The sequence below is a fragment of the Lepisosteus oculatus genome, chromosome 9, assembly GCF_040954835.1.
Source record: "Lepisosteus oculatus isolate fLepOcu1 chromosome 9, fLepOcu1.hap2, whole genome shotgun sequence".
Taxonomy (NCBI): Eukaryota; Metazoa; Chordata; class Actinopteri; order Semionotiformes; family Lepisosteidae; genus Lepisosteus; species Lepisosteus oculatus.
The window spans coordinates 29664954-29678101 of record NC_090704.1 but is presented as its reverse complement, the minus strand read 5'-3'; the positions used below and the strand labels follow the sequence as shown (position 1 = coordinate 29678101).

General features: G+C 41.7%; 1 protein-coding gene across 14 annotated transcripts in view; it reads right to left on the bottom strand.

The window, feature by feature from the left end:
• Positions 1-13148, bottom strand: part of nfia (nuclear factor I/A) — a 300532-nt gene that overhangs the window by 189410 nt on the left and 97974 nt on the right. For all 14 annotated transcript variants that reach the window (XM_015356145.2, XM_069194347.1, XM_015356146.2 and 11 more), the window contains one exon: positions 11468-11999. In XM_015356145.2, coding sequence (XP_015211631.1) covers positions 11468-11999 — 532 coding nt within the window. The remainder of the gene's footprint in view (positions 1-11467; positions 12000-13148) is intronic.

The window sequence follows — 13148 nt, the reverse complement described above, 5'->3', positions numbered from 1 at the left end:
AAACAGGCGTGAAATTTATGCATCACACGCAGGGGAGCCACAGTGTGGTGGAAGCCATTGAAACGCCGCCCTCACACGCCGACCACTGGCAGAAAAACTCTACAACAGTTCACCGAATCAGATGGAAATGGAAACAAAGCTCGTTCTTTCTGTCTTTCTTTTTGCTTTTTCCGAGGGTTAAAGCACAATTAAAACTGGGAAAATCCGTCCTTTCCCAAGACAACGCGAGGACGGCCTCCACAGCGCTTGTACAAAAAAGAAAATGGGTGGCTCCACTTCTTATGCAAAGACCCCACCATCACAGCCTGTGCTCCGATTCTATTCACAAACAGGCTTATGCATAAACGTACCTGAAAGGGAAAAGAAACCCAAATGGCTACAACAGTCAAGTCGAATTCAGCAGACAAACTGCATTACAAACACTCCAGAGTTTTCCCCAAGGTGGACTGCTACAACACAGGTTTCTGTGCACTGCAAAGAATGGGTCGGAATAACTCGAATTCAACTCTCCACGCAAACTCATAAACATTGGAGAATAATCTAAAAGCGAGCGCTTAAGCCATCAATAGCTAAATGTGAATGAGAAACGGGGTAGCTTGCTTAAGGCTGAATTAGCCAGCTGTGGATGCGATAGACACAGTTTGCAAATTAAAGTAAAAAAAGGGGGAAAACAAAATTCAGATATTGCAATTATGGTCCAGTGAATACACGAGTTTCAGTTAAGCATGGCAAAGTCCATTTAGGCCACAGAGACACACGTACACCAGGGCAAACTGCTCCTGACAGAGCTGGGGGAACATTCTCAGACAGATATTTACTTCTACAGACAGATAGATAGTCTGCTCAGCTCACTACTTTCTGCAATATATCACAGGAGCATGTAGGGTCAGTCACTAACTACTTAATCACTGCTGGAAATGTGACGGAGAAGCCCATCTAGTCATGGTCTGCAGCCCAAAGGAGAAAACTAACAGCAGCAGCTCCGGTGACCTTGGCTCCGAGCTGGCGCATGAGTTTTTGTCAATTTGAAACTTGAATTTGGAAATCGACAGATCTTAACGCAGACGGAAAAAAACCCCTGCCTTTCTCCCCCAAAGGAAAGACGGTGTCCCGTGAAGGAATCGCAAAATTCCTCTGCGGCCTGGCAGAATTCAACGGCGCAGGTGTCCGAGAGGAGCACATGGTGGACTTCGGGAAGAAGATCAGGAATGGAAAACCGTGCACGCACACACTCCCAGACACACACGTGCACGCCAACAACGTGAGAAACCGGTTCAACAAACCCCAAGTCTTCTTTTATATTTTACCAGCCATACGGTAGTTTATTTTCACTTCTTTCACCATCTGTACCAACTTTCCCCACAGACCATCACAGCTGTCCTGTTTCATGTCTGCGCAGCCTTTTATATTTTCTCCCAACTGGCTTCCTACAATGGCCCTGCTCCTGAAGTGGCAGGCCTATCTTTGTTCCTAGTCACAGGCTGAAGTCCAGGATACTGTACCGACTGTGCAATAAAGCCACAAAATCAAGCAGCCAAATCATCATTAAATGAAATTTCCACTGCGCCTATTCATTAGCTGGGCTGCTAACAGGGGGTTTTGACACCGCTGTACAATGCAGCACAGCACGTCTTCCCTCTTCCACACCAGAAACATCTTCCAAATCCGCCTTCGCCTTTATACACCTCAAAGTCACTTTCTTTCGCCCACTTTCACACCCTGTGTGCCTCTCCTCAAAAGAAGCAACTTCAAAAAAAAAAAATCAACAAATCCTGTGTTGACCTCTGGCGCTTTCTTTCACGCAATCGCTTCTTTTAAGAAAAGCGAGGGAGCTCTTATTAAAAGGCGATTAAGCTTAAGACGGATGGTTTTATGATGAAAGGTCGATGGGGACCCTTTAGAAAGTTTTTATGTCCGAAAAAGAGAGAGGGAAATTAAATAGTATGCAAAAGGATAAGTCCTTTTGCGGAGAACAATGTACATACTCCACATTCGGTCTCAAACATTTTCTCTTTCTTGCCTTTTTCTTTACTCAAACTATGAAGTGACAGAGACAAAGTGTTGGTGTGACTGTAAGTCTGCTCTCAGCAGACATCAGTATCCCTATTTATCCAGTTAGGATCCTGCTTTTGTCCTTCTGAAAACTTACCACAGCGAATTTCTGTTTCTAGTGCACCATGCATCTGCTCTGCACTGCCATGTTTTCTCATTTTTTGTATCTATGGTTACAGGTGATTGGACTGTCTTTTCCTATACTTTACTCTGCTTTTCTCGTGCTATATAACAGCACACTCTTAGTTTGGAAGAGCGTGAAGGCACATACTTCTGGCAAGCATGTGTTTGGCAGGTGAGATCTACTGTATTGAAGAGGAGCAGTATTCCTGAAGTGTAAGAGTGTTTTAGTTCAATTGGGGCAGGGCTAGCATGTATTTTTGAAAGAATTCTAAAAAAGACTGACCACGCTATCCATTACAAAGCATCTCTTTCCATTGAGGTTTCCTTCCTCTGTCTGCTCTGTGTTTACCAGCCCTTTGCGTTCCTCCGTCACCTGGGACGTACCTCTGCCAGCTGCGCGCAAGGCCGCTAAAAATTGATTTCCCTTCACCTTGCTCTCCGCGCAACTTCTGGGTAAACAAAGACACGAATCGCGTTGTGCCCCACCCTGTCTACGGCACCACTTCCACAGAGAGGAGGCAGAAGTCCCCCGCTGTCCTGACACAATACTCATCCGAACACACAGTTTAGCCCCTGGTTTTCATCCTCTCAGCAGCTTTCACATGTCAATCCCAAAGGAGACAAGGTCACACTTCAAACAGCCACTGAAAAGGCAGAGTCTTCCAACTATGCTGTGGCGCTGTACTTCAGTTCAGCTGACATATTTGCTTTTCTTGGGTGACACAGTCTATTGCAGATCCTACAGCCCCCCGATTCTGCGTTTTCCTATCAGCAGCCCTCACCTCCCCTTCAGTCTTCCTCTCTTCTTCCTTCTTCCCCACCACACACCTGAGCTCCCCCCAACTTCACTTCTGCAACACTCTTTCAGCCACAGGGGTTCATGGATGTCGTTCCCAAGGCATTCTGGGAAAGCGTGCTATTGTTTTCCCGAAAAACAACTATTTCACTTTCCCTCTTTCTCTTCTTGTCAGCGCCATTTGATGCCATTGTTCTGCTCTTTCAACAGATGGATGCAAATGTCTTTTTTTCCAAGCACATTCAGAATGTCAAGGCTACCCAGCCGACGAGCAGAGAAAAGACAGCGCAAGCCTAACACTATCGTGAAATGTGTAAAAAAAAATCACCCAAATTTATACCTGTCTTTCTTTTGCTCATGGCTTTTAAAAATTTTAAGGTAATTAGATGATTACCACAGTTTCCAAAGTTCTCAAGCCAAAACAGCACATGAGCTGTCTGCCCACGATTCAAATGAAGTCCTCATCAAGTCCTAATACAATCAAAGTCTGCACAATAAAGGCAGGGCAAAGACTACCGTTCTCCTAGCAGGGGCTTAAGACAATGAGTGTCTTGTTGAATGGCATCTGGATACAAAGAGTCTATTCTCAGAAGTTAGCCAAAGCTGCTGTTCAGAAATGAGAAAAAATGTCTACTCCCCTTAAGGCCTGAATAGTCTGAGCCATTATGAATACCTCTTCCCGCAGAGTTTAATGTAGTTTAACCCGTTTGCAGCCAAGAGACTTCTGGCAATGTTTTGCTCCAAACAAACTATGATACCCACAGAGGAAGTCCAACAAGGCGGCTCGGAGTTCTCAAAGCAGTGCGAATGCCAGTTAGTGAGAGGAAAAAAAATTCCATCAGACAGCTATGAAAATCAGCTCGCTGTGCTCCTATAGAATCTAACCATGGCAATGTTCAGAAAGCAATAAAGGCATGCTTTAAAAACTCATTACTGTTCAGTAATTTTTCTCTGCCACTTTTGAAAGCTTAATTCCTTTGTCACGCTCTAACATTAATTCAAAATTAATTGCCATTAACTTCAAGATTCAAGAAAACTTTACTGGTCTCCCCGTTTCAAAATACAGCACTCTATTATTGCTGGGCAGGGTGACACGCAAGGCTCATATTCGTCCCTCACAAGGCTTGGATGGTTAGTTTAAGTTTGGTGGTTTTACTTAGATCGTTATTGCATTAGTGCACTTATCATTTTATGGAAAATTAAGTTTAAACTGCATCCAATCACGATGCAAGAGGATAAAATAAACAGCTTACTTTTAATCCACAAAATATCGCAGGACAGGAGGTAATAGGGATCACAATGGTTAATGGATCAGTGGCAAAATAAGTATAACATTTTCGTTTGTTTGCGTGTTGTTTAAATCCTCCACTCGGTGCCAGAAAATATGTTCCAAATCTGCGAATTTGTAAGGCTTTAGGAAAGAGATCAGTGTTGACAATACACATTAAACGGATTACCTGAATGTGCTGTGCAATCATGTTTTGGGGAAATTTAACCACTGAAGGGTTATGCTGTTCAGCAAAAATCCCAATGCATTTTGCATCCCAAACTCTTATCTGCTTTATTTAATCCAATAACACTGGAAGAGAAAAAAGAGGCCTCAAAAGAAGGTCAAAGCCAATAATATTAAAAATGGCTTTACTGCAACCATTGTTTACACAAGGCCATCACTGTGGTATGGAAGTTTCTGGAACTGTATGGTAACCTGACTGCTGTACAGCATCACTTGATTTAAGAAATGGAGGAAATATCTTTCCCATCCATGTCACTTTTTGTTTAACGCCAGGTTGGTCCACTTTTAAGCTGTTGCCAAAATTCTAAATGGAATGCAAGTTTAAGTTTAGGCATCAAAATACATAAAAGATTTGGAAGGATTGACACGAAGCTTGCAACATGATCACTTCTCATCACAAGACAATATATTAGTGGATTTTGGTACTATAGAAGGAAAACTATTATTATTATTATTATTATTATTATTATTATTATTATTATTTAGACAATTTGCCAGAAAAAAAAATTGTAAAGCAAAACAATCAAGATACTTTAGTAGCATACGTCTACAAACTCTACGGCTTTGGCCACAAAGAAGGTAAGATACAGTCTCTAAGGGTCTGACGTTCATGAAGTGCTGGCCTGAATTTTACTGAGCTGAACTTCTGCAAAGCAAACAGTCCAAGATTTGACGCTGTATGTGTGTGCGTGTGCGAGCGTGTGTGTACGTATGTGTGCGTGTGTGCGTCAGTATGCGAAGATCTCGGTAGTGTTGCGGGGGTCCCAGCTGTAATATCAGTGTGCAAAAAGGGGGAAGAGCCCCAGCCCACAGTGTGTACTACAGTAACCACAACAAAGACTGTGGTTTATCCCACATTGGCCCTAAATAGCTCCAAATTATTGCTATTCCTCGGCGCATGGAAAGGAAGGGAAATATAAAACGGCTGTAACTTGAGACGAGTGAAAGTCAGCCAGCAAATATTGGCAGATTTTGTTACTATCAGACAACCCCTGTGGCGACAAAGCAAACTACCATCTACCGGCCACTTTCTTTTCAGCAGATAACTGAGTTTTTTTTTTCATGTAATGTACCGTTCGAACAAAGGCTCACTGTTCCCGCAGCCTTCACACGCTTGCTACTAGCTACAAATGGGATTGGGCTGGAAACAAACAGCTGCACAGTCTCCCTCCAAAATCCGGGAAATCTGGATGGATTTTTTGTGATTTTGAACTTTTATTTTGTCTCCTCGTCACCACCCCCCTCCATCGAAGCTCACTGCAGGACAGCTCTAAATGCTAAGAAGCCAAATTTTAAGCAAGGTTCAACAGAAAAGAAAAGTGAGTCTCCCTACGGGCCTTGACAACAAAATAGGACTGACACCTTTGCACATGACAAACTCTGCCTGGGTACTCTCGCTATGTAAATTCTATACAGTACAAAGTGAGACTGCCTTTCAGTGTGTTCAGAGATGGCAGGAGATAACCTGTTTCGAGTTTCAGAGAAAAGAAGTAACAAAACACTCCGAAGAACAGAACAAGAGTACAGTTTACTTCAGCAACTCCTGACACCAACAAGACAACCAAAGCAGGGCTATATAACCCCTTTTATAGGCCAGGCAGGGTCGGATAGACAGAAGATGACAAGAGTGGTGTCTCTCGAAAGGAACTACAGAGAGAAAAAGTTCTGTGAAGAGGCACAATCTTTATACTGTACAGAGCATTCCTCCAGTCGTAGCGTTGAGCAGGTTTTTATCTAAACCAAGCGTCAAATATTCGAAAACACAAGCAGAAAGAAATGAGACTGGAAATTACAGAACGAAGCTGGATTGTAGGTTCAAGTCCACAAGTTATTACAGTTTTAAAAATGAATGGATAAAAAACTTAACAAATAACACATAACTTAACATTTAACATAAATAAATTATAATAATTTAATACCAATTAATAAAATATAAGTTTGTGGGACACAGGCTATTAAGACAGATTAAAATTGGGCGCCCAAGATAAAGAAAGTGTGTGTACACAATGCCCCGCACAGAGACACACACTCTCAGTAAATGTATTTCTAATTCATCATTATTATATCCTTCCTAGTGCCACAGTGACCAAACACTCGTCATTAATAAACACCAGTCGGCACAAAAGTAAATACAAACCTTGGCCAAGGAGCAAATTCAGCTGATCAAGAGGACACAAATCTGTTTGCAATTTCATCAAACAAACATGATGTTTAAAGTTTCCTAAATTTCTAAACTTTTCAGAATTTTTTAAATAATCATTCCATCCCACAAAACTTCCAGAACGGCCTTAGCTGATATACAGGAGATCCAGGCTCTGGCCAAAGGCACGACATTGGCTTAAAGTAAATATCCATATTACTAAAGTAACTATTTCTTTTCTTTTCATAAACTTTCCAGAAGACTCCCCCAAACAATTACAGACCTGGGCATTTACTTCCATGCCCAGACAATGTCACTCATTTTGTACCTGGAGTTCCAGTCGTTTATTCTATAGTAATTGATTATCAACAATGCCGACAGCGGCCAACGCATGTACCTGCATCGTTATCGGCAGGGAAGGCGAGACAAGGTGGCCACACTGTCCTAACCTTTCCTGAGCCTGCCAGCCACTTTAACTTATTCAAGTCCCAGTCTGCTTTCCCTCACAACGTGTTTGCATTAGCAGGAGGTCACAGAGAGGCGTAGAAGCCAAAGAAAGCCCTCGCTTGAATGCCCGCTAATGAGAAAAGATCAATGTTTATCTAAGAGGTCAAATGCCTAGTAGCTAAGGTCGCAACCTCAACAACTTAAGTCTTGACCTTTTGCACGTGCCTGGTGCTCTGCTGATTTTGACACCGGTCGCCTGTTTAAGAATGAGGCCGTAAATTAGTGCGGGCTGCAGTTTTGCTCCAGGGGAGGTGAGGAGGGATTACTTTTCCTCTCCTGCACAATATCATTCTTAACTTGACACTTGATGCAAACGCAGGAAGGCTGAATGGCACAGCAAGTCAATGCAAACAAAAAGGTTATCTGTTCTCCTCTTTCTCTTTCTCTGCCAGAGGAATGGGGCAGATAATCACTTTTCCAGCCACTACTTTGTTTGTTTTAGATGCCCTGGCTAACTAGGACCCCAGTTTACAAAAAGGACACCATTTCTTTCTAAAACATCAAACGCTGCAATGTTGAAAACCGTAAGTTGGAGATGAAAGTGTAGCACAACACCCATTCATTAAATAAACAGCACTCCAGAAAAATGACCCAAAAAGGTTTGAAAAGTCTGCGGATCATTAAACCTAAGTATTTTTTACAACTATTTGATGCTGGATGAATCTCTTTTACTTCGTTAGTAGGCCTGAGCATTGTGAGAGCTTGCACGGGTAAGCTACTGTATACCACAACAGATCCACACAGCCTCTCAGGACACGAACCGCTGACAAGGTTAACAGAGATGAGGCTTTACAAGAGGGCCCGACGAGGCTTTTTTTGTTTTTAAAAGAAAGTGTGGAATCGAGAACCGGCCTTGCAGTGCGCCATTACGAAGGGCCGCCCGCACACGAGAGCCAAAAAAACAAATTTCCGACGGGTCCCCGCAAAAGACAACGCTCGGAAAGATCTGAAAGAATGACGGAACGGGTCTGTGAATGCAATCCTGGCACTGCAAAGAATTTGATATCAGAAGAGCCGGGAGGCAGCAGCTCCCTCCCTGCCCAGTGCCGGAGGAGGCTCTGGAACTGCTTGGAATTCGGACGGCAGGCGGGAAGGACAAACGGCTGGGAGGGGAAAGACAGCACCGAAAAGTGCCAGACCTGCCAGTCAGCTTCTTTTGAAAAACGGGGAAAGAAAGAAAAGAAAAAGTTGCTGTTTAAGCCCTGCAATAATAACTTTAGAAAGACGTGTTTTTGCTAAGCTTGTCGTGAGCGGTGCTTGCTGAGAGATTCTTTCAAATGCTGCAGCGTATTCCCAATTTCATCACAGCCCTTCAGAACACAGCGCTGTTTTCCCCACCAGTGTGGCAGTAGGGTGGTGGCGGGGAGATGGGGGGGCTGTTTTTTCGGAGATTGTTGTTGTTTATTTTTTCGCGCATGTCCAACTTAAGAAGCCATTGCTGCAGTATCTGTGGGACCAATGGCTGCAGGCCTGGCTGTATTTCAGATGGAGAAAATAAGGATTCTGGGATACTACGGCAATTTGAAAGACAGGAAACTGGACAAAGCCAAGACACACGATACATTGTGTGTACAATAGAGCCAGATTCAATATGGATCAGAAATAATCCTTTTTCATCAATAGCGACTGTGTAGTCTACATTATGAATATAGTTGTTTTATCGGCTTTAATCTACTGTACTCTTCTCTTCTTCAATGTGTTACTATTGCTTTGAAGGGAAGAAAAAAAAGGAATTCACCACAACATGGACCAAGTACCTCAATGAACAGTTGGGTTGGCATGCACAAAATCCTGTTTGGACACAGTAATTAGAGACTTTGTGGTTGTAAATTGTGTGCCTCACAAAGTGAGTTGTATTAGTATGTGCTGGAGTTTTTTTAGATTAAAAAACTACATTTATAAATTCAGCCCGGGCTTAAACAACTACACTCATCTGTTACAAATCCTTTTATTGCGCAAAATCATAAAAATACAGTAAACTACCTATTTGCATGTGTGTGATTTCCATTTTGCATTCTGACCCAAAATATTGTTTGCTTACACACAAAAACTGTGATATAATTCCACATACGGTCGGCAAAAACGGAGAAAAAAGTCCACGTACAGTTTGTAATTTCCCAAAGCTAAATGCAATGCCATCGAGCCCTAAACACAACCTGAACATCATTGTCTGGCCTTTTTTTCTGAAATGGATTTGGCCTTTTCAAGTCACATGAACACTGACACCATGAGGGGCCCTTTTCCGAAATGAACCCACTGCGCCAGCTGAAGCGCTCACACCACTCCTCACACGCTCCTATACAGGCAAGGCAAGTTCGCACAATAAGAGGATTTTACATCTTGCTTGTTCTACAAGAAACAAATTAGACTCCGAGAGGAAATTATTGTAATTAAGGCCTTCAGCTTTACAAGGGTAATAGAAGGCTTTCTCGTCCATTTGACTGAATGCTAGCACTTGTTTCAAAGTCAGTGCAGGAGAGCTGCCTGCAGTTCCCTCCAAATCACGAGTCCCCTGAACTCTCGCTCTCCACACTTTTCTGTTATATTTTATGTGTTTCCGCATATACTGTATACACATAACACAAATCTAGAAATAACATGACGGCACCTTACTTTCTGCTGAAAAACTGCAGAAACTGTGAGAACAGAAAATGTCATGAAAACAGAACTATTGAAAAATATTGGCACATTCAAAACCCCTTTCCCCCTGAATGATTTATTAGCTGTTAAAAGACTGCATGGTTTCAAGTACCTGAATTCTTTTTTTTCTCCATTTTATATGCCTAAGTGGCACTTATAGATAGATAAGCGCAGAGAGATAAAATTCAGATTTTTTATCAAATGTACTTGTAATTCTAATCTAGGAAAAATAAAAGCCTGCCTTATTTTCGGTAATACTGAAGTGCATTTCAGTAACTTAACCTTTTTTGGTGAAAGATGTACGGAAGAAATATTTTCAGAATTTCCGAATTCCAAATTCTCCGAAGAATATTCGAACAACAGCACACACACTGATACACACAGATGCAGCTCAGAAAATAGAGACATGCATACTACATTTAGAAAGCAGCGTGTTTTTGCAGTATTATTACTTTTAATACGCACAACAACTATTTATGTGGAGCTGCATTTTTCTCACATGTCCATACAGAAGACGGTGTTTCTGAGTACTGCAGAGAGTCTGACACAGCAGTACTAGATAGTTCTGTGTCTTGGACAAAACAGAATATTCCTTTTCCAGCCCGTAAACAAGCTACAGCACAGTACAGGGGCTAAAGGAATAGCATCTACAAATTAATACAGAAAGAAGAACTACCCTTGTTTATTGTCAATTAACTGCATAAATAAAAACTCTTTTGGGGTTGTACGCTATACAGTCTATGAGATTTCAGCACCTTTGTTGTCCTCTGAAAACACATTAAAAAGTACGACCTCCCCTCGTCATTTACAGACTGTTGTCCCATTTTCAGGGTGTGAGATTTTATTTAGCGAAACAAAAACCACAAAGGCTTGGCACCATTTTCACTTTGGCGTTTTCCAGAGTCAATGCCTCTCGCCATCACTTTCCTTGTGGTGCCAAACGCGTTTAATGCCTTGGTTGGGCAGGGAATGTAATGCCATCTCTCACAGAGCACGCTGACAAACAACCTTTCAAATAATACGACGGAAAAAAAAGAACATGTATCTCTGCAAGTAAAAAAAAAGACAATTGAATTGCTTCCTTTTTTCAAAGTGGCCTGGAACATTTACGAGTGGTCAGAATGGAAATAATCGACTTTTCCAAAAGAACAATGACAAGAAGTATTGTGGTGCTGCTTTCCAGTGCGATTTTGTACAAACTCTGTCCAGGCTAGGAAGTGTGTGAAACAGCATAATAAATGTCCTTCATTTTTTCATCATTGAACTAAAACAGAGGGGAAAATCCCCCTAACAAAATCAATTTTTCAAAATATATAAATGCATGTGTGTGCACTGCTGCAAATGTGAAAAACTACAATTCTGTTTTACTTGGGGAAAATGTTTGCTCTAATGTGAAGGTTCTCTAAATCTGTCTCTTCTCTGACTAGCACTGGTTTTTGAGAAAATAAATCTGCAAGGGTACTTCACAGTGTTTTAAGTACTAATCCAGGTCAGGAGTCTGCACTGGGATTTTTTGGCCTCAAAATATGTTGCTTATCTCGACGTCTCACAGAAAATAAAATGTAAGCATTTTGGAGTGCAAAACAAAAAAGGCTTGTTACTAAACGTGGGGCTGCAAAGACTGCTGGACAATTGAAAATGAAAAATGAACTTGTGCGATGAAAATGTAATAAATCTGAAAAAGGGGGGCACTTACCCACTGCATGGACAAAGTACGCCAAATATAAGTCGAGTTCCTTTACTGAAACTCCTATGTGGTGGGGTTGTACACACAGCCCAGGATTGGAACATTGTGGGGACTTTACAAGCCGCTCACCATCAGTACTTTCAAGGGGAATACCTTTGAATAAAATCACCATTACCAGGTCCAACCTCCACACCTTGTCCGCCTGACGTAAACAGTCAATTCTCCGCATTTTGCCTTTCTGGTCGGGGTTGGAGAGCACACAACAAGGGGGTTTCTTCCCCGTGACAGTGAGAACAAAATCCTCCCGAAACTCTGGGCGGATGTCCTTCCGCAGTTTTGCCAGGAGCCGGGATGCCCATTTCTGCTTCACTTCGGGCTTCTCGCTGAGAAGTTCATCCTTGACCGCCCTCTCCTCTTCCTTTGACATTCGCTTCTCGTGCTTTTTAAAGTATTTGCGCTTGCGGGCCTGCAGGTTGAACCAGGTGTAGGCGAACGCTCGGACATGAGGCAAGAGAGCTTCTATGAACGGATGGAATTCATCCTGGAAGAGAAGGGAAGGAACGGGACAGACGTGTTATCAATCGCACACACACAACACTTTTCCTGCAGTCAAATGCACACAAAAAAATATTGAGACTAGCAGCATTACAGAAACCTCTTCAACAGAACCTGAATATATTCAGTTTGGAAGGCATGGGTATTTTTAGGAGCGACATTTTAGGAACAGGTGCAAAACAGATATTTGAATAGATAAATGTTTCAGTACACCACTGCCTGCTTACACACTGAAAATAGAATAATCTGGCACACAAACACGATATTTCAAACCATCCCAGTGGATGCAAAGGACTCATCAGAAGGAAAAAAAACATCTAAAAACATATCAAGTTCGAGCAGTCAAAAATTAAATATAAATGAGGGGAAGTATATCTGAGCTTGCAGAAAACACAACTTGAAAAGCACCAGGACACAAATGGGAAATTAAAAAAAATCTTCCAAATAATTTTGACTGTTTTCGCCATTAAATATATTTAAATGGCAAAAGAAAAAAAAAAGCTTTCTGGCACAAAACAAGAGGCATATTGCTAAAATTAAACATCTAAAACATCACAATCCACACACAAACACATCCACAAACATAAATGTGTAAAAAAACAAAGATTGAAAAGGTCTGATAATCGAAACAGTTTATCTGGATTTTTTATAAATAGCAATTATATGGGGATTGAAAGATTTTGTTTTCAATTTTGCATGTATGGTTGCTCATTCTTAAAAAGCATTTTGTTTTAGGTGGTTTTTTTTTTTTTGTTAGCTAGGCCAGCAGTGTAGTAAGTATTTCATTTAGGTTACATCTTAGCAGCTTGGCAGCAGACGCAGACATGGGTAGGACGATCAGGAATGTGTCCAACCAGCAACTGACTAGGAGCAATGAACAGGGTAAGAAGTGAGACCAGCTAGGGTCCTGTTGTGCATTTTATCTATTTTTATCTTTTTATGATCTAAACACACATAGACAAACAGTGCATATGGTTATTCAAAAATAATTGGCCTAACTTTTTAGTCTTTCAAAGCCTTGGCCTCTTCATTCTCGAGCACAAAGAATAAGCGCAGGCATGTTTTTCTTGGAGCGAAATTTACAAAAGAATGTAAATTAATTCTGAGAGTTACTGCCTTCAATTCACACCTGTCA